General features: G+C 29.8%; 3 protein-coding genes across 3 annotated transcripts; 2 read left to right on the forward strand and 1 right to left on the reverse strand.

The window, feature by feature from the left end:
- The first annotated feature begins 5,683 nt into the window (after positions 1 to 5,683).
- On the forward strand, positions 5,684 to 10,900 carry LOC120262910 (protein TIC 22, chloroplastic). Its single transcript, XM_039270818.1, has 8 exons — positions 5,684 to 6,116; positions 6,214 to 6,276; positions 8,305 to 8,379; positions 9,660 to 9,710; positions 9,991 to 10,050; positions 10,131 to 10,202; positions 10,282 to 10,317; positions 10,398 to 10,900. The coding sequence occupies exons 1-8, from the start codon at positions 5,724 to 5,726 to the stop codon at positions 10,485 to 10,487; spliced, it is 840 nt and encodes a 279-aa protein (XP_039126752.1). The 5' UTR covers positions 5,684 to 5,723; the 3' UTR covers positions 10,488 to 10,900.
- A 950-nt stretch (positions 10,901 to 11,850) lies between these two features.
- Positions 11,851 to 15,355, forward strand: LOC120263429 (aspartate, glycine, lysine and serine-rich protein). Its single transcript, XM_039271327.1, has 4 exons — positions 11,851 to 12,106; positions 12,197 to 12,319; positions 14,513 to 14,615; positions 14,786 to 15,355. The coding sequence occupies exons 1-4, from the start codon at positions 12,012 to 12,014 to the stop codon at positions 15,161 to 15,163; spliced, it is 699 nt and encodes a 232-aa protein (XP_039127261.1). The 5' UTR covers positions 11,851 to 12,011; the 3' UTR covers positions 15,164 to 15,355.
- A 117-nt stretch (positions 15,356 to 15,472) lies between these two features.
- Positions 15,473 to 18,079, reverse strand: LOC120263427 (stem-specific protein TSJT1-like). Its single transcript, XM_039271326.1, has 5 exons — positions 17,755 to 18,079; positions 16,873 to 17,113; positions 16,224 to 16,344; positions 15,762 to 15,871; positions 15,473 to 15,683 (listed from the first exon to the last, which is right to left on the reverse strand). The coding sequence occupies exons 1-5, from the start codon at positions 17,955 to 17,957 to the stop codon at positions 15,648 to 15,650; spliced, it is 711 nt and encodes a 236-aa protein (XP_039127260.1). The 5' UTR covers positions 17,958 to 18,079; the 3' UTR covers positions 15,473 to 15,647.
- Positions 18,080 to 21,885: the final 3,806 nt, after the last annotated feature.

The following is a 21,885-nucleotide window of genomic DNA, read 5'->3' on the forward strand; positions in this document are numbered from 1 at the left end:
GCCGTTTGTTATTATATGGAGATAATGATATTTACATTCAAAATTTAATAAGTTTGTGGGAAAAATTTAGGGTTAGCATGATTACATTATAACTACAAACAAAAGAATTTAGGTTAGCATAAAGAAGAGTAATGCATGTACTCACTTTCTTAAAAGCAGAGAATTCATTTCTAAACAGTAGAATTCATTTCCTTAAATGTAGCTCATTTTCTTAAATAGAAAATCTAATGAAACCTCATTTCTTAAATAGAAAACTCATTTTTAAACAGAAACCTCATCGTTTTAAACATGAAAACTCATTTTTAAACGTAAACATTGATATTTAAATAAAAAAACCAATATTTGCGTGACAAATTAATCCTGTGTATAAAAACCAATTAGTATTGGACACTCGTACATATTTAAATAGAAACAACAATATTTAAGCACTTTTTTAAACGTAAACGCAATATATTAAAATGTAAAACATCGAGAAGTTAAACAAAGCACAAACAAGACATAAAGATGACCATTCTTTATTATATGGAGATAACAATATTTACATTAAAAATTTAATAAGTTTGTGGAAAAAATTTAGGTTAGCATGATTACATTATAACTACAAACAAACTTATAACTACAAACAAAAGAATTTAGGTTAGCATGAAGAGTAATGCATGTACTCATTTCTTAAACAGAAATTTATTTTTTAAACAGAACCTCATATTTTAAATAGAAACCTCATATTTTAAACGGAAGCCTCATGTTTTAAATAAAAACTCATTGCACCCAAGGGCATTATAGTTAAACCATGTTACACTTGCCACAACTTCCCACATAAGGGACAATTTCGTCAAAAAATTTTTAAATTAACTATATCAATCACTATTAGATGCTTGGGGGGTTTAAAAAATCATTGTATTCAAAAGAAAAGGGTTTTTATGGATATTCAAATTTAGGGGGAGGATCTGTGCATATTGCAAACTTTGGGGTGTTTTTGAAGTAATTTTTCACTTATATATATATATATATGTGTGTGTGTGTGTGTGTGTGTGTGTGATTTTTTTTTTTAAATGTGAATTTTCAAAATTCATTTAATATTTTTCATTTCAATAAAAGAAGATAATAATTTGGATGTTAGTAACAATAAATAAATCAATATTATTTTTAGAATGAGTTAATAGGCTAAGGTGAGCTAATTAAAATTTGATCGATTTGGTTTGGTTTAAATCATACTCATATATATATATATATATTAATAATTCAATCTAGTTTAAACTAATCAAAAGATTAAAAATGGTTTATGTTTATTTCTAAAATGCGCTACCAAGGTTTAATGTTTATACCAATTAGTATTAAACTTCAACTATCGTCTCTTTTTTTCAAGATAAGTGGTTAGCCGTCAAGAAAAATAGGGCCCGCTACACAAATCCACTACTTTATATTTCCATAAATGTGCTCTCACCCATGATTTAAACTCTCACCACTTGTGAAAGGTTTTAATGGAGACCATGTTACCAATAAATCACTTTGTCGTTCTTTTATTTAACACCTTAAACATGTAAATAATGGTCAATTACTTACAAGGATAGAAACCAAAAATATTAATTAATTACAAAAATTGAATTGTTCAAAGGATTAATTTTTTGATAGGTCACTAAGTTTTGAACTTATTTCTTTCCGGTTACCAAGTTTTAATTTGTATCGTAAAGGTTACTCAAGTTTGATTTCGTTTCACCGGGAGGTTACCAGCGAGTGATCACATCCATGTTGCTGACGTGGATGCCGGAAAAACATGTCAGACAGCCACCACGTCTCGACTCGAGATGGAGCCTCCACGCCCGCCTCGCTCCACATCATCGACTTGTCCACGTCGGTGAGAGTTGATAACTGCTTTGATATTAAATGAAAACTTAGCGATCGAAATAAAAATAACATAAGTTGTTCAATAATATGTCACACTTAAATTTGTCATGGAAATATATTTTTGTTATTTTATTTCGCCACTAAGTTTTCATTTAAGTATCAAACGAGCTACCAACTCACCGACGTGACAAGTCCTGCCGACGCTGACAAGCTCGGGCCGATGGGAGGCTCCATCTCGATCGAGGACGTGACTAACTGCGGCCGATCTGTGAGCTTTTTCCGATCCACGCCAGAAGATGGATGCGGCATCATGGTAACCTCCCTGAAACGAAATCAAACTTAAATAACCTTTACGATACAAATTAAAACTTAGTAACTCGGAAAAGAAATAAATTCAAAACTTAGCTGATCTATCAAAAATTAACCCCTTGTTCAAACAATTATTAATTTCAAACCGTAAGGGGAAGATTAGAGACTATAACCTTATCCTTAAAGAATAAATTTAGCTATGCACGGAAAGCAACACACTTGAATCAAACAATGGATATTCATTGAAAATTCTTATTAAAAAACATAGAAAAGGAGAACTTGTTATAAAGCTAGAGTCTTTATATCAGAATTTCTCCTTCCTCTTCTGCTCCATTTTTTGCTAGTCCTTTGACGTGTCTCTCCCTTGGTGAATGATCTCTAACTTAAGATTTCCATCCCTAAATTTATTTTTATTTTTTTATTTAAAAGATTATTAAAAAGACAGAAAGATACAAAAATGCATCAGTTACAATGGCTTATGAATTTTCTAAAAAAATTTCTTACCCTATAACTCTGGAGGGATGAAACCACTCAAGCTTTCTCCCATGCAGGGACTCACACCCTAGATCTCAGAATAATGATCAAGACTCACACTCAGATCTCAGAATAAGACTCGAGGGACTCACACCTGATTTGTAATCAAGATCGATAAATAGTATTAGACCCGAGTGTAAAGTGCACTTAATATTACAAAAATAGTACTACCAAGAGAAAAGATTTGAATCTCTTACCCTCTCCCATAACACTCTTTGTGTTATACCATTAAGCCATTCCTAAATTTATAACACTACTTTTTAGTTTTTATTCACCACCAAAATCTCCTCATTTAAAAAAATAAAATAAAATAAAATAAAAACAAAAACAATGTTGCATTTGAACTCCAATTCCCAACCATCTTTATTATATGAGCGTTATTTTATGCAAAAATAATAAAATCTAAATAATTCCACACGTACTTTGGAAGATTAATAACATAAATTAATAATTAAATTTAAATATTAAAACTATATAAACTTAGACCTTATCATCAAGTTTTTATTATATTCAGACTAAGCTCAATAAATTAACTAGACTCATTAATATTTAATTACTCCGAACAATCTTTATTAAATCAAGGTTTTTAACATATCTGATATAAACTTATAATAATTTTAATGTTTATTTCTAATCCAAGATTAAAATGGCATATGTTTATTTCTAAACTAAACTACCAAAGTTTAATGTTTCTACTTAGTATTAAACTTCAACTATCATTTTTTTATTTAATATCTTAAACATGTAAATTGTAAATAATGACCAGTTACTACAAGGATAAAAACCAAAAATATTAAATTACAAAAATTTGAATTGCTTAAAAAAATCATTAATTTCAAATCATCAAAAGAAAAATTAGAGACTATAACCTTATCCTAGAACAGTAAAATCACCCACTCATGAAAAGTGGAGCACTTGGATAAAACAGTGTAAATTCATAGAAAATTAAAAAATAAAAAATAAATAGAAAAGAAAAACTTATTAGAAAGTTGAACTGTAAAAGTCAAATTTCTCCTTCCTTTTCTATTCCATTGCCACTAGTTCTTTGATATGTCTCTTCAAGCTTATAATAATTTTTGTTTTGATTTAATAATAAAAAAACATAAAAAACCTTATTCTAGTAGTTAATGATTTAATAAAAATCTATTTTTAAAAATTTAAACATTTTATTGTAATTAAATTAATTAGGGCTAAAAAATATATATATATATCTTAGCACTTATTAACAATAAATTTTTTCATTTATTTCAATTTAATTTTCATGTTTTAATATTCTTTAGTTTATAAAATTTTGAAATTATTCTAATTTTTATTAAATCAAGTAATTAATTGAATAAATAAATAAATAAATCTTTCAGATGAAACTGTATCTTTTTTTTAAAAAAAAAAAATTATAATGCATTCTTCTTCTTCTTTTTAGAAAAAAGGAGAATAAATATAATTATGTTTTGATTTCACCTTGTCATTTTTATTTTAATTCCATTTATTTTCAATCATTTATACATTAATTTACCTTGAAACAAGTCAGACAATCTCTAATAATTCAATTAATTCGGTAAACATAATTAATTTTCATATTAATTCATTAATCAAGGAAATAATAAACTTTGATATTTTTACTACATCCAAGAAAGAGAGATTTTTTTCAATAACAAAATAAAAAAAAAATTTGAAAAAGAAAATAAAAAAATAGAATTATCTAACAATCACTATATATTATTTTTAATATTTTATTTATTTATTTATTTTGCTTAAGATACCAAAGAGAGGATTTATTGTACTTGCCCAATTATTCACAATTATTTCCTCAATGTGCTGACTACAGTACAAACCCAATAATCCCCTCAAAATAATAGCACAAAATTAATTAATTAATTCATAGCATATGAAAAATAAGAAAAATAAATTAAAGAGAAATTTCGTAAATATACCCCTACAAGACGTATAAATGTATAATTCTATATGACCTTGATAAAAATAATAATTGTTTACATTCCTCTCATAAATCAATATATTTGTATATCTAGCCTTTCTATAGGAAAAATAAAGGTTTAATTGCTATACAAGTCCCTGTAATTTTGTACTTTCTACCCTTTTAGTCCTTACAATATTTTTAGGCACAATTAAGTCATCATATTTAGTCGAGTTAGGTCATTCTAGTCCGTGGTGTAGATGGACAAGTGTTTATTGCAAGAACTTAATTGTACCTAAAAATATTACCGTGGACTAGAACGACTTAACTCGACCAAATATGATGACTTAATTGTATCTAAAAATATTAGAATGATTAAAAAAGTAGAAAGTACATAATTATAGGGACCTGTATGGCAATTAGACCAAAAATAAACTAAATATTGTTTTTTAAAATATCTGTTTTCCTTTTCTTTCCTTCCTTTTCATTTGATTGTTTTTATAATATGTATTAATTCATATAAAAGTAAATTTTGGTGTACATGTATGTATGTATGATTTATTTATTTATTTTTTGAATAAATTAGGGTTTTTTACATTGCACTCCCAAAGAAATAGTCAAATTGCTTTTCACTCCCTTACTTTCAAACACACCCCTTTATATTTCACTTATTATTTCTTGGGTTACTTCTCCCAATGATATTATTAAAACACCCAATATCAACAAGAAATAAAATAAAATAATTTTTTTAATATAATTTTCAAGACCAAGATCATAATTTCTTATTTTAACTTTTTTAATAAAAAAATTCATTTTGACACTTGAACTGATACATTTATTTATTTTTTATATAAAATATGCCGTGCTTGACAGATCAATACTCAGTCCAATCGAGCTCAAAATAAAATAAAAATTTCAATTTTAAGGGCCAAATTTAATATGTTTTCAATTAAGGACCCAAAAAAAATAACAACAATAATTCCGGATATATCTTAGAAGGAGTGAGAAATAATTTTCTAATTTATCAGGGGTGGAAAATTAAAAAAACCAACAAATTACTTTAAAACCCCCCACCAGTCCTTATTTACATCCAGGTCCACCAATCGAAACAAGAGAGTGAGCAATGCGAGGAGCTCTCCCTCCATCTGCTGCTCCAATGGAGTCATCCCCAAACCCCAGCAACCCCTTCGATGAATTCACGTCCTTCCTTCATCACCACGCCTCCCGCGTAGGCGCTGAGCTTTCGGCTCGCTTCGATGATGGCCGGCGTCGGCTCCGTTTCCTCGCTGCGGCCGCCAAAGCAGCGCCTTTTGCTGCCGCGTCGCTTGAGGCCAAGCACGCGTTTGATGTGGCTCTCAGTGCGGATTATGTCGCGAAGACTCTCTCCGGGACTCCTGTTTACACTGTGAGCAACTCCAACAATGAGTTCGTCCTCGTTTCGGATCCTAACAATGGTCTCAAGTCTCTGGGGTTGCTTTGCTTTCGGCATGAGGATGCGCAGGCTCTTCTTGCGCAGGTGCTTTCTTTTTCTTTGTTTCATGGTCTGGGTTGAGCTCTGGGTGTGTGGAAATGGAGTTTTGGGGATAAAGTTTGGAGCTTTGGATGCTTTGCAGGTTCAATTGCGGCAGCCGGTCTTGGGAAAAGGGGCTAGGGTAGTGCCCATTACACTTGACCAGGTGCTTTCCTAAACTATCTTTATCTCGACCTCATTTTTAATAAATTTCCAGTGTGTCTTGCTTGAATGTTGATGGATTATGCTGTAAATGAATGAATAAGCAATTGGAAAGTGGAAAATTTGTGTCCAATTTGGATCTACTCTGAGCTATTTTATTCATTTAGAAGTCACAACATTCTCTTTTATTAAGCTTTGGGAATGTCTGGCTCATAGTTCGTCGCTGATTGATTGTGTAATTGGCGGCTTTGTGAGTTTAGATTTTCTTGAAAAATTGGAACTCCTTAATATGGCTTGTCCTCTTTTTCTTGGAATTGTCTTTTCTAGTTAAGCAAATATTTTCCCTATCAATACTTGGTTATTAGTTTTCTTTCCAATGTAAGAGACCCTGAATAGAAATTCACTGTCTATAGTTTTAACTCAAACGTCGTTAAGTTTATCAAAATTATTTTGTTGGCTTGTACTATTCTGTTACAAATTGGTAAAGAATTTTCTAGTTGTGGTTTATATAGGCATCTACACAAAAACCATGGCTGTAGAGCACCTATATAAACATGCTATGGACGTTGACCAAATGAACATTCAGAAAATATATTATATGTCATTAAGAGCTGGGATCCAAAATGATTTACCAGGACCAAATTTTGATTTAGGACTTCTTGGATTTAATATGGTTAAACATGTTGATTTTTTATATTTGTAATTTTCTACTTGAAGAGGAGATCCACCTATTTTGGAGGCTATTTAATTTGTTGTACATGATGTTCTCCTTCTATAGAGGTTCTCTTTTACTTCTGCAGTAATATTAATCATCTGCTGAGGCAGGCATATAGTTGGCTAGAATTTAGATGGTTTACGCACGCTTTTGAATTTCTTGTTATTGTGCCTATTAACCACAATCTGATTGGTTGATCCTTGAGACAGTGTGGCTGGCTACATGAGTTGCTTGGCATAACAATTTGGCTAAGAATAACTAATGTGGGAATGCATGCATCTATGAACAGAGACTCTGTCAGGTCTCAATGTATTTATGATGCAGTAGGTTTCAATTTCATCAGGACCAATACCTGTTTTTAGGAAAGAATTACATGGTTCTGTTCATGTGTAGCATTTTATTAAAGTTGGAGTCAGATCACTATATTTCGAAATATCATGTTTTATGGCATTCAAAGTAACCCAACCTTCACCTATTTATCTTGTAGATTTGTTTTGGTGATATCGTCAATCGAGAAGTAATTTTGGGTAGACTTGAGTAGTTTGGATCATCATATTTAGGGAGCTGAAAATGTTATAAGTATTTTCTATGGGAAATTCTATAAGATTATTTTGCAAATTTGAAAAATCATTTGATTTCTATAATCCTGCTATTCCATTATGGACATGGACATTGATGCTGATACGTGAAACAACTAAGTTTTCAGGATAAGCTGTCCTCAAGGTCATGAGGGGATTATGTAAAAAAACATGATTGAGAACAGAATAGTAGATCTCACATAATTTTCTTTTCTTAAGTTTCTTGGCTTACTATCAGGTTATGAACCATTACTGTAGAAGAATCCATGAAACTAAATTACATATGTAACTTTTATATATGACCATCTTACATGATTTTCTGAATTCATTCTGTTTTCATGGTTCGCATATTGTTATCAAATGTTGATATTTCTTCTTTATGTATGGTGTTCCTGACTTGCTATAACATTCTTGTCTGATTTGTGATTTCCTTATTCATTTCCAGAATAGAGCCTGAGGTTCATTTGTGCATTTGGTTCATATATAAGGAAAGGCTCTTAAATGCCTTTCTAGTTGTTTTAGATGTTTATCTGGTCCATTTTACTGTTCCATATAACTTAAGGTGTGTTTTATTATTTATTAGGCTACTGACATGTTTCTAGGATTTCTTTACAATTCCAATGAGACTAATGGCTTTTCATGTTACTTTCATGTCAGCTTATGGCGTAAATTATCTATTTGTGTTGTTTTGTTGTTCAGTGTTTTGTATGTTCTTGTCTAAAGCATTATATTGTTGTAGGTTTATATGCTGAAGGTTGAAGGAATAGCATTTCGATTTTTGCCTGACCCTCTTCAAATAAAGAATGCACTAGAGGTTTGACCTTGTTCTTAATATGCTATTTGCAGATATCCTGCAAAATATATATTATTTATTTGTTTATTTTGTATTTCTGTTAATTTCACTTGAAAATGATTGGTTACTTTATTTTCTTGTCAGATGTGTCATGTTGATATCTTTTGGAGATGTATATTAGCTTCTTCATGCTCGTCATGTTTTCCAATTAAAATATTTTATCTGTTGTTAAACTGTATACTTCTGTTAATGTCTATTATAATTTGAATTATTTGAATTATTCTTCCTAATGAAAATTAAAAAAGCTAGGTCGTGGTTAGAAATTACAGGTCAACTTTCTTGGATTTAGTTAAATCATTTGTCTGATTGGCTATGATAATAGCAAGTATACAATTTGGTCTGTCTTAGTTTCTTTTACCTGTTTGATTAACTCAATTATAACTTCTTGCTCATAGTATACATTTAAAAATAAACATGCCATCCTGATATTCTTTTTGGGCATTTAAATTTCTTTTTCCCTCATTTTCAGGAAAATAATAAAGTCAACAGGTCTGCTTATGTAATTTTTAATCTTGAAATGGCATGCATAATACTATTTGGCTAGGCCTTGAGTATCATCCATGTGGGTTTGTCAAGATATAACACAAAAATTTGGTCTGATTTTGTTACTGGTTTATTCCTTCTTTTTCACTTCCCATATTCCAATTGCTCTTTTCCATCTTTCGAAATGCTAGATCACCAATTTGATATATTATATCCTAATAGCTTGTAACTGCAATAATAATTTAATTGTAGCAATTACATGTGTCAAAAATTGGAAGTCTAGAGTTTATTTGGCCTATCACGAGGATGAAGCTAAAATTGTATCAACTAGGATAGTTTCTTCTTCTTTATTTGTATTTTAAATTTTTTATTTAGAATTTCCTTTTCGTTTATGATCATCAGTATAGGCTAGTTATTGGCTGTTAAATGTCTTTGTCCATCGATAAAGCTTTTTAGTTTTGGTAGTGTAAAAATCAATTTTTGTGATTTATTTTTGAAGATGAATTTAAGAAATTTTAAGTCAAGCCAACTTATGAAATTCTGGCAAAATAAAACATTTCAGTTTTATCTGACAGAATGAATGGCATTATTTTCTGGTAATCTTTTAATGTTTTCCTCCTTTTCAACAAACAGTCCTTATGGAAAACCCATAACTTTAACATTTGAAAACCATGGAAGATCAGAAAATTAATAATTCTTCCGACAAGCATCTAATTGATGTTTTGATCTTAACTTTTTCTTTCTTTTTTTTTTTTAAGTTAAAAGCTGCTGAACGTTCTAAAGGATTTGATGGGGTACCTGTTTTTCAGGTATTTTTCTTGCTGTTCACATATTAGTTTTGTGAATGTGTTGAATTCCCATTGATATGTCTATTACTGAAGCAGGAAAGTTACAAAGATCAGTAATATAAACTTCTGTTCATCATAGTGCATCAAACATGACATGATGCCAAGATGTGGATATGTACCTTGATGCATGCTCATGCCTATCATATATCTCCTACTTTTATACAATTAATCAGTGACAAAACTTAAGAAATGACAGTCATCTATTTCAGTGACAAACTTTTTTGGTTTTGAATGTATGCAGTCAGATCTCTTAGTTATTAAGAAGAAAAATAAGCGTTACTGCCCAATATATTTTCAAAAGGTATGCAAGTCTTGCTTTAGAATATTAGTCCATAAAATCACTCTGGAGTTATGCCGATTTGATCAATACCGTTTATACAGGAAGATATAGAGAGAGAACTTATGAAGGTTTCAAAGACATCGAGAGGATTCAGCTCTTCTCAGCACATAATGGTATTTGTAATAGTCTGATATGAATTCGTCACTCTCTAATTCTTATATGATAAGAACCATTTCTCGATTAATCTTCCAGGTTGGATGTTTGGAGGATGTTCTGAAGAAGATGGAGGTGCGGTATTTCTGACAATTCGCATTGAATTTTTGAATTACTTATCATATTGATCTGATTGATTTGTTGTTTATTTGCAGTTGAATGATAAGAATTCCGGTTGGGATGATCTAATATTCATCCCACCGGGGAAAAGCTATACCCAACACATCAATGAAGTTTCAGCATAATTCAAGTATGATTCAAGCCTCCGGCAGTGATAGAAATATCAATATATACGCCTTAATCTTTTATTCGTCGTTAGGAAAGTTCAGCCATTGCCCTAATTTTCAATTTTAAGTGCACTCTCTTGCCCTATGATCAAGCTTAAGAATTCTTAGTTATTTGGAGTTCCAAAATGGTCACCGGCAGTATATCACTATCTTAGAAGAGTGTTACTGTATTTTTCGTATTGCCAAAAGATGCGGGAAGAGTTATAAAAAACCGACAAAAGAAATTACTGTCGTCGTTTACAGAAGAGACATTGCTTGATTGATCAATGTTTTTCTTATTGATATTTACGTATTCTATATATCATGAATCTCTTGCGGTGATGAAATTCTCTCGAATTCAATAAGAATACTTTAAAGCTAGATTGAATTTTTGAAGGCTTTTATTTGTTCAAATACTCCAAGGTTTTAGGTGAATTAAGTTTTATTCTTTCAATTTGAGAACAGTTGATGTGTTTGGGATTATTTTAATAGTATGCGGAGTGATGCAAAGTAATCGTTTAATTAAGTGATTTCGAGTTTGAATATTTTTATAGGTAAAAAAAAAAAAACCAGAGAGATTAATTTCTTCCAAAAATGGATGAGTCAAATACTCCAGAAATGATGGTTAATTATTAATCTTTGTTGAAAAGAAAATTTTGTAAGATAACTGAGTTTTTTTTATATAATTTAAAGATTAAAAATATTGTTTAATTTATTTTAAAAAGAATATTTTTGATATAATTCAGAATACTTAATTTTATATTAAAAACAATATTTCAGAGTTTAGACATGCTTTGTTTATATTTGGCAAAATATGGTGCATGTAATTAGCAAATAACCCTTCATTGTTTTCTAAGAAATCTTTTTATAACTAAATATTTAATTCTTAATCCAAAATTTATTGTTTAAATTTATATATTATTTTAAAGTTTAAAAATCAATTCTTCATTCTTAAATTCTCTCTTGAAGAAGATCAATATATTATTAAAAACAAAGAAAAAAAATACTTGTTACATTAGAGGAATAAATTGTTTTTTTTTTTACAAAAACGATAAGCGTTATATATATTAGGAGCCTGTGCACGAATCGAGAATTGATCATTCAATCATGTGTCTTCACTTGACGACACAAAATTTAAGTATTAAACTTATATCTATAAATGGAGATATGTTACCACCATTGCATCCAGTGAAACTCAAACTCGAGATTTTTTTGCATGTAAAAAAAAATTATATATAGGTTGATAATTAGAAGTGTTTTCAATAAATAGTGATTAAATAAGCTTTAAAATTATATTAATATATAATGCAGGGGCCTATACGCAAAAAACAATTTTTTTAGTTCATTCTCGCTTCATTCCGATCGGATTAGGGTTTTCCCCGCCATCTCTCTCTCTCTCTCTCCAAAATCCAAATTAGCGAAACCCTAGATTCGATAAATTCCCATTCTTTGTTAAGGTGAAAAAAGTTTGAATCTTTGAAGAATTTGGTAGAGTTTGATGCTATGTCTTACATGCGTGGTGATCTACTGACGAGGATGAGGAAGCTTGTCAAGGGCCTCGCGAGACCCACCCCCGCTTGGCTCAAAGCCATGGAAGAGTATGCATTCTTGCTTTGCATTTGTTTTGGATTCATAGATTGGCATTTAGGGTTGTTTTAGTGGGGTGGAGTTTGGTTTTTGTGTTTCAGAGCGCCCCCTGTGACATTTCCTCTCCCTGATGGGAAGGTCAAGCAGATTGAGTTGCCTGAAGATGTTTATGTGAAAAAGTTCTTCAAGAAAAATCCTGATTCTTTGTACCATGATGCTGTCAAGTAAGAAAAACTTGAACTTTTACTGCTTTTGATTTGCTTGAATGGTCTTAGTTGCATGAAACATTATTTGAGGTGTTGTTTATGTGTTGACAATTACTGTTGGAGCTGGGAGAGATGTAAATTGTGCTTTGTTTTTTTCTGAAAAATTTTGATCTCATTGTCATTAATGGCATGCACTTGTGCTAAAAAGTAGCACTTTTTAGACTCCATTTGAGTAAATTGATGGTTTGGAGATATGGTTTTTGGAGTAATGGAGTGATGTCAGAGCTTAATTAGGGTTCCAAATGTTTTAACATTGTTAGTTATATAGAAGAGATATAAGGGTCATCTTAATTAAAGGTGTTCATTTCATTTTGATGTCTTGGCAGCTAGAGTTCTTCTCTTGCGTGATCCGGTCATTACATCCACGTTTGCTATTTGTAACTTAGAAGTTGATGTGAATATCACAGTCATTTTTTACCTTGAGATAATGGAATCAGCAAAGGTGTATTTTGATCAATTTAGAACATATTAACTGTACCATATTAGACCACGAAAGAACATAGGCTATAGAATAGGATTTTAATTGGGTTTGTGATATGTGCTTCATTAAAATTATATTATCAAAATAAAACAAAATAATGTTTAGTGACTGGGACGATGAGAATAATATATTTGAGTGTGAGAAGGTTTTAGTTTCTGCAATGTGATCAGAAGTGATGGTAGGTTTCTTATTAGAAGTTTAGAGACTTTAGGCAGAGAGGAAAGGAATGGTTCTAATTTGGGTTCAGTGGGTATATGAGAATTCATATAGAACTTCAGAGGCTTTTGGCATACAGGAATCTTATGGTGTTTTAGCATGTGTTTTGATGAGCTTAATGGGCACTTGGAACTGATGCATTTGGTATTTTTCCAAGCATTTTTTATCAAATTCTGGTCAATGCCATGCATTTAATTAACGGGGAGGAGCATTTTAATAAAAGTTTTTGATTTTGTTTCATCATCTTTAGCAACTATAGTTCCTCTCTTGTGTATGCTTTCATATGCCCATATTTTCCTTGCTCAACTTATAAGCTGATGCGAAACATCATGGTCATGCATTATGTGGGATTTATGGATCCAACTTAGTTGTCTTTTGTTCAATTAAAAAATATTAACATTCCTATAAGATAGCCACCAGAGAACATCAAGTCCATACATGAAATTCAAGATAGCACTCTCTAATTGATAACCTTGGTTGTCTTGTTATGAAGTGTATAGGATTATTTATATTCATCGAAATTATTGATAATTTTACTGGGCTTGTTTTTTATACTCAGCCTTTTTGAGCCCCAAATTCATCTAGCTTAGGAAAAATTAAGATTCTATGTTCAACAGGGAATTATTTTACAGCTTTATTATTCAGACCACTATTTGAGTCATGTAACACTACTTTGTGGAATGCCTTATTTCTATTCCTTAGCGTTTGAGTTGTGTTGATGCTGCTGAATCACAAGACTGAACACAATCTTCTATTTATTATCTTATATCATACAATATTCAGTATTATGAGGACATATGACAATAACACATTGTCCTTTGCTGATTCTTCCAACTCTTCCTGCTGAGTAGCACAACACAGCAACATGTTTTCCTGCTTTGGTTAAACCTTCTGTATAGAGCTTAAAACGAGTCTTCTTCTTCTTCCTGTCAATTCTTCTTCTCTTTCCTTTTTTTTTTCCTGTCAATTCTTCTTCTTCTTTATCTCTCTTTCCTTTTTCTTCCTTGTCAATTCTTCTTCTTCTTTTTCTCTCTTTCCTTTTTCTTCCTTGTCAATTCTTCTTCTTCTTTTTCTCTCTTTCCTTTTTTTTTTCTGGTTGACAGGTAGAGTTTATTCAAGAAATATTTCTCCTAAGAATTTCATTCTTGGTTCTTGCGTGTTTCCTTATTAGTGTAATCCATTTTGACAAGTTGCATGTTAAAAACTTGAATTCTGCTGTATGTGAATGTGATACAGCTTTGACATTTGAGATTTCTGTCTGGCGGACAGTGGCCTGAGAAACAGATATCTGACATCACTTGAGTATTTGAATGATATATGGACACCTGCTTCCAGGATTTTACTATCCCAAAATAAACTTAAAAAGAGTTTATTCATTGATTATTATCGAGCACACATGTAAGTTAATTGGCAACAATAAAGTGCATGCTAATGATTGTTTTTTACTTTTACAGGATAAGCAGCTTTGATCCTCCTCCTGCTCGAGTTTTTGCATGGCGGGTACTTGAGTTAAAAGGGCAGGGTGTGAATGAAGATGAAGCAATGGCTGTAGCTGATGTACGTACTCAACTTCTAAAATTTTCCATTACTTTCCTTGCAAATTGCAATCCTTTAACTTAGGATGCTTCGATGAACCACTATACTGAGAATGTTGTTTCACGGCGAGCGTTCATTGTCAAATTCTGGCTCTATTTCTTTTCTGATTGACCATCTCTGTCTGTCCTTAGATGGAATATCAAGCCGAGAAGACAGCAAAGAAGGCGGCCTACAAAGAACTAAAGAAGGTTGCACGCTTACAAGGGAAAAAGCCACCTCCAAACCCGTATCCAAGCGCCGTCAAAGAGATCCAAGCCGAGGAGAAGAAATACGTCCGGGACCGTTTCTTCAACAGGAAGATACTTGAAATCGTGCAGAAGATGAAAGAAGAAAAGGCTGCAAGGATGCGAGATCAACAGAGAGGTGATTCAGGTGGCGGCAGAGGCAATGTCCAACCTGGTGGTTGGTTTGGCGGTGGAGGCCGTGGCCAACCAGGTGGTTGGCAGGACAATCGCGGTGGAGGTGGCGGTGGGCAATCTGGTGGTTGGTTTGGTGATAGGGGTCAGTAATTTTTTTTTTTTCGAATGTTATGTGACTATACTTCGTTTTTGTTCTTTAAGAAATAATTATTTGTGAGCTACCGGTGGTTAGCGAGCTACATTTCTAGTTCTGCTGTAGTTTTTGTTGTATTTGTTTCTAGCTTTTAGCTCAGGTTTCAGAGGAATTATATGAGAAATAAATACAACACTCTGCTTTTTTTACTTGGCTTAAAAGAGAGAATCATGTTTGTGTATTTAAAATATATTAGTTTATAAAAGCATTAAATTAAGTTTTAAATCAAATATAAATAAGTAGGCATTGCTCAACCAGATAAGAACTTAGATTAGAAGGAAAATCATAATCTGTTTTTACATTATTATTTTTATGAAAAACAGAATACACAACACACATGCAAACATTATTTACAAGAAGGAAGGGAAATTATTCTAACAGTGCTTTGGATCTCCTTTTTACAACCAACTTGTTAACATTGGTGAAAATTTTTAACTACTTTTAATGTCTTGCTGCAAGAACAACAGGTCCTTCCACCTGAATTCATAAACAAAAGATTTAAAAATATAAGAATATGAATTTTTTGGTTTATAATTTAATTGAGAAAAGGTTTACCTGGAATGTAGCACCACAAATCTCCTCTTCATTTGCTGGAATAGCAGTTATTTTGTTCTTTGGGTTTTCATAACACTTTAATCCTCCCAGTGAGTTTGAGTAGAAACATCCTATAATTATCAAAATTATTAAAAAAATTATACTTATATATGAAAACAAATCTAGAAAATACTAAGTAATTAAAAAAAAATGCAAGACCAAATTGAGAAAATAAGAAAGGACAAACATAGCAATCAATTTTCTCATTTAGGTACAACATTAAATGTCAAGAACAAGACCCCACAACACAATATAATATATATATGAGGGAAAATTCCAGATTAGTCCTTGAAAAGATGAATATATAATATTAAGCTTATATACAAATAGTCATTATATTTAATTAAAAAAAACTATATATATATATATATATATAAAGTAAAATATAAATTTTAAAAAATGGAAAATATTAAAATAAGTTACCTTGAGGGAAAGGAGCAAGAGACTTGCCACAAGAACCCTTAAGAAGATCAAGATCATCAGCAAAAGCTACAAATCCATCAGCTGTGATCCCCCAATATAATGGCACTTTTCCATCTGGGTCCTAAATCACACAACAAAAAATAATTAAATAAATAAATAGATAAAAAACATCATATGTAAAAAAAAAAAACAGGTAAAAATAAAATTCTAGTATGACTATATATATTTATTTATTTTTGTTAGTTTTTGAGATAAATAACTAGCTATATTTATTTATTTTTGTTGTTTTATAAAAGAGATAAACCACACATTTTTATTTTTGTCCCCTAAAATTTAAACCATTTGTCCATTTTAACCCTTGACCCATCAACTTAAGGTATATATATATATATAATATTATGGATAAATCATTATACAAATACATCCTATTTATACTTCAATCATGCAAATGCCTTTAATCAAATGGGAGTCAATGCTGAAAAAATTATAAGTTCAAAAATTTTTATAAAATAAAATATAAAATGACCTATTTCAAAGGTGACAGCTAACACTTTCTAAATAAATAAATAAATAAATATATATATATATATATATATATATATATTTGAAGAAGAAATAAATGGGGAAAGTGAAAGCTAGAAAGACATACACAAGAAACAAGGAGAGTGGAGGTGGCCATATCAAAAACAACAAAAGCAAAAGAGCCTGTGAGATAAGCAAGCATAGAACTTGGTGTATATGGGGCTCTATCCCTCAAAGTCTTGTAAGCCTCTATCACTAGCAACACCTCATCTGTGTTCTTTGTCAATCCATAGTGTTGTCTCAGACTTCCCAAATTATCAAGCACTCCTTCAAACATACAACATATATCATCTTTCACCCCAAACAACCTACAATATCCACCACCACATCATTAAAATAATAATAAGTAATCATTCAATGATTTCATATTTATATTATTCAATAAAAATTTATATATATATAATATTTGATCCATGTACTCCAAACTAGTTTGGATTGACTACAGGAGCAGCCCTCTAAGAGAAAAGGTTTTTTTTTTTTTAACATATATAAATACTTAATTTTGAAACCACTAGTTAAACATCTGGATAATTTTTTTTTTTATGAATAAGCTATAAGAAACATAAAGATGCATCAGTTACACAGTGATTCATGGATCTCCATTCCTACCATGCGATCCTAATTTGAACTCTTGCTTTTTTCCTTACTCTCTGTAAAATATCATTAAGTTGTCCCATGAGTGACAAACATCTAAATAAGATATATAAGTTTATTTGTACATGATTAAAAATGAATATATATGTATGTATAGAATTTGGGAATAAGAAAATCAACTGCATAAATAAATTTATAAGGATCTAAGAATATAAAAAAAAAAACCCCTAAAATTTCTATTTTTCCTCACAAACAAATAGAAATTAGAGTGGTAAAAACTTTAATTTTAAGCTGTTTTTAAGGATCAATCCAAAAGAAAGGAAGAAGAAAATTAAGAAAGAAGTGGTAACCAAACCTTGGGCGAAGAGGAGACTGATGTGAGTGAGAGAAAGCGAGTTGAGCTCGTGAGCCAACTCGGACTGACATGGCTGCATGCTCCTTCTTAATAAACCTATCCACAAGCTCACCTGCCCTTGTTTTTGGCGACGGTGTCCTACTTCCCGCCGCCAACAACTCCTCCGGCGCCTCCACCACCTCCCCACTAAACACTCCCAACATCCTTTTCTTATTTATTTATTTATTTATTTATAATTACCTCTACTCTCTATTTCTATATATGTGTATATATATTAACTACTTAATTGGATTTATTTACATGGAACATATACATATATTTATGTATATGAGAGTTGAAAGAAAGAAAAAAAGAAAGATGGGAGGAGGAATGGTGAGGAAGGAGTAGGTATTTATAGGAGAGGAATTGTGTGTTTGTGGTTAGGTTTTGGAAGTGATTTGGTAAGGCTTCTTGGTTTTGACTAATGAAAGAGAGTTGGATGGAAACTTGTTACCTTATCTTTTGTGGTGACCACCTTCCATCACTTTTTTATTCTTTGTTGCTTTGCCACTTGTATTTTATCTTACTTTTTATTTTATTTTTTTATTTAATTATTTTATTTATTTATTTTGAAGTGAATGGTTTAGATTAACTAAATTGTCCCACTTGGATTGGACCTAACAAAAATAAGAAGAAAAAAAATTCAGGTGGCTTTGCTTATACATGCATCATGTATGTGGGGCAGCAGGGCAATAATTGCTCCATTTTTCTTTTTTTTAAAAAAAGATATATTGTGTATAATTAAAAATTTTTAATTATTAATTTTGTGAGGACTGAAATTGAAAATTAAAATATAATTCTAAAATTTTTGTAATTTGGAAAAAAAAATTGGATATGAAACAGTTTGTTTGTTTGTTTTTTTAAAGATAAACGTTTTACTTCCTTTTCAATGAAGTAAAATAAATGGATCTAAAGTTATTAATCATTATTTTTTTTAAATTTTTTTTGCAAATTCAAAATATTTATAAATTGATCTAAGGCTATTAATAAGTCTTCTATGAACTTTTTAAATTCAAAATCTATTCTGTATCTCATGACTAAGAGTTTTGCATACATTATATCATTTGAGATTGTATATTATTTTATAGTTAGATATAAAAGTTTTAAAATAACTAATAGTCTTTTGGCTCTGGGTCCTTTTCATACAGTATTCTTTTCTGGGGAGTATCTGAAATTAAATCTCAAAATTTATTTAAAATAAAAACATGTGTGTTGTAATATTAACTCTTGTGCTTTTTTCGTGTAACTTTAATTTTTGAACCACATGAATATATATATTATTATTTAAAAATATTATAAAACCAATAAAAATTTTCTTCTTTACTTTGGAAATGATATTTATATAAAAATGCAGGGTTTTAAGTTTTAGAAATCAATATATATATATATATATATTATATATATATCTGTTTCAGTATAATGTATAATTAGTGAAAATTATGGGGTTGTGAATTTTATTTTTGTTTTTTTTTTTGGGAAAAAAATCTTGTTAATTGAATAATTTTATGAGAAGGAAATTAAATAATATGATAAATAAAAAATATAATTAATTATAATGGAAAATTTTTTGTTAATTGAGTTGAATATATTATTCCTAGTTGAGGTAATTTACTTCAAAAGTTTGATTCTATATGCCCATGTTGGTGCCCCACTTGTTAATATTGATTATTTATTGGGTTTTTTTTTTTATGTTTAGTAAAATTTAGGGATTAATGAAAAAATTAAGTTAAACTATAAAAATCAAAAAATTAATTTATTCTTCTCCTCTTCATCATAATATTAAAATACCAAAATGAATACACTAAAAGTGATAAAAAAAATATAAATATATAGATATCTTATAATTAAAAAAATATAGGATATAAGAAAACCATAAATAATACTTTTTTTATTAATCATGACTAGTAACAACAATGAGGAGATTGATCAAACAACTCATAATTATTAGAGGGAAAATAGTCTAATAAATAATAAAGATTAATAAAATAATTAAAATAGAATAATCTAATTTCATCACTACTTTGACCTTCTAGAAAAATGGTTTTCTTGCCAACTCTTTTTTCTTTTCCAATTATATATTATTCATTCAATTTTTTTAATACATCAATTTGAATAATTAACGTGTGATGCATCTTTTTTTTAAACCAAAACAATGGAACTCATAGAAAAATGGAATAATTCTTATATATAAAAAAAAAGAATAATTCCATAGACTGAAAGATACATTAGATTAAGCTTAACCATTTTTTTTAATCTTTGGTTTTGATGACTTAAATAGCATATACTTTATCATGATTTGTTAATTATACTACTTATTGTACTATTTGCAAATTTATGCCTCTTACGTTTTAATACTGTTTCATAATTCTTTTTTATGATTAAAAGTATATATAAATTTATATTTATTATCCACTTGCATGATATTTTGGCAGTCCTCAAGGAGTACCATATTTGTATATTGAAATTTATTTATTCATTTTTTAAAATTAAATAATTTATTTTTTAATTAAGGTTTAGAGTGACGCATGGTATGGCCAATGTTGTTTGACCCGGACCGGCCAGGCCGGTTCAACCGGAAAAACCGGGAACCGGCCATGTGGCCGGCCCGGGTATACCCCATTGACCCGGGTATTAAAAAACCCGGTGTTAACCCGGTGACCCGGGCGGTTCAACCGGGAACCGGTTGACCCGGCCGGGTCAATTGGGTCACAATGTTTAATTTTTTTTTACAATATTTAATAATTTATTATTATTTTCTCATTAAAAACCACAAAATCGTGTATATTTATTAATATTAATTTATAATTTATAATCAATAAATAGAATTACAATATATATATATACCAACAAAAATTAACATTTAAAAATAAAATATATTAATGTATTATGTAAATACTTTCTAAAAATTTAATTTATTAAGAAAATAAAACAATAAATGAGTGTAATTTTATTATAAAAATATAAAATTAAAGTATTCTAATTAAATAAAAAATATAAGAAAATTTAAAACAAAATAAAAACTCAATTGAGATATAAGAATTAGTGAATTAGATTTCTTATTTATTTTAACAAAATCAACCAATAAACAAACAAATAAATAAATAACACCGAGAGAAATTTGATAATTATATATTAATATATTAAATTTGTAAATATTTAAAAAATGTAAAAATAAATGACCAAATTAGAAAACTCTACTGTATATAAGGTCATTTATCAATTTAAATATCAAATTTGAGTAGGTTTTTATAATATAATTATGGATTTAATATTATATTTGCTTATTATTAATTATTATAATATTTTTTTATATTTAATTATTGACCCCGGTTCGACCCGGTTGAACCCATTGACCCCTGACCCCTGGGCTTAGCCGGGTCATTGCCCGGCCGGGTCTGACAACCTTGGGTATGGCAGAGGATATTTCTATATAAAAATCTCATGCTTGTCCAAATTCAGGTTGAAGCTATTGACATACACATTTGAATTATTTTTATAGTATATATAAAAGTATTTAATTATTATTATTTTTTAAATATCACAATTCAAAAATCTTCTCTCCTCTCTAAAATATAGTAATTTTCCGACTACCACATCAAAATCAATCAAATTCCTTCTAATTTCAACCATTTGAAATGACGCTATAATTTTTCTTCTATTTGTTGTCGAAACTAAACTTAAAGATAAAGTTATTGAGCAAATTTCATTAAAATAAGACAAGAACGATGATCAATTGAAAAAGTTGAGTATCACCCTCTTATTTTTTTTTTCTCTAACTCATTGATTGAGGTCTATTTTTATATGAAGAGTTTAATAGATTCCATTATCAATATTACATATATTGGATCTAACAAAACATCTAAACAAATCTATCAATATTATATATATATTGGATTTAACAAAACATCTAAACTTATTATTATTATTATTATTATTATTATTATTATTATTTATGGCTCTTGAATGGGAATTGTAGCCCTTGGATTCTTTAGATCACAAGAAGAGATACAAATTGGGGAATATTCCAAGAGTGTTCATGATGGGGACAAAATTAAAGTGGCAGAGAAGTTGATGAGACAGTGAACCAAATAT

This window comes from Dioscorea cayenensis, chromosome 6 (genome assembly GCF_009730915.1).
Source record: "Dioscorea cayenensis subsp. rotundata cultivar TDr96_F1 chromosome 6, TDr96_F1_v2_PseudoChromosome.rev07_lg8_w22 25.fasta, whole genome shotgun sequence".
Taxonomy (NCBI): Eukaryota; Viridiplantae; Streptophyta; class Magnoliopsida; order Dioscoreales; family Dioscoreaceae; genus Dioscorea; species Dioscorea cayenensis.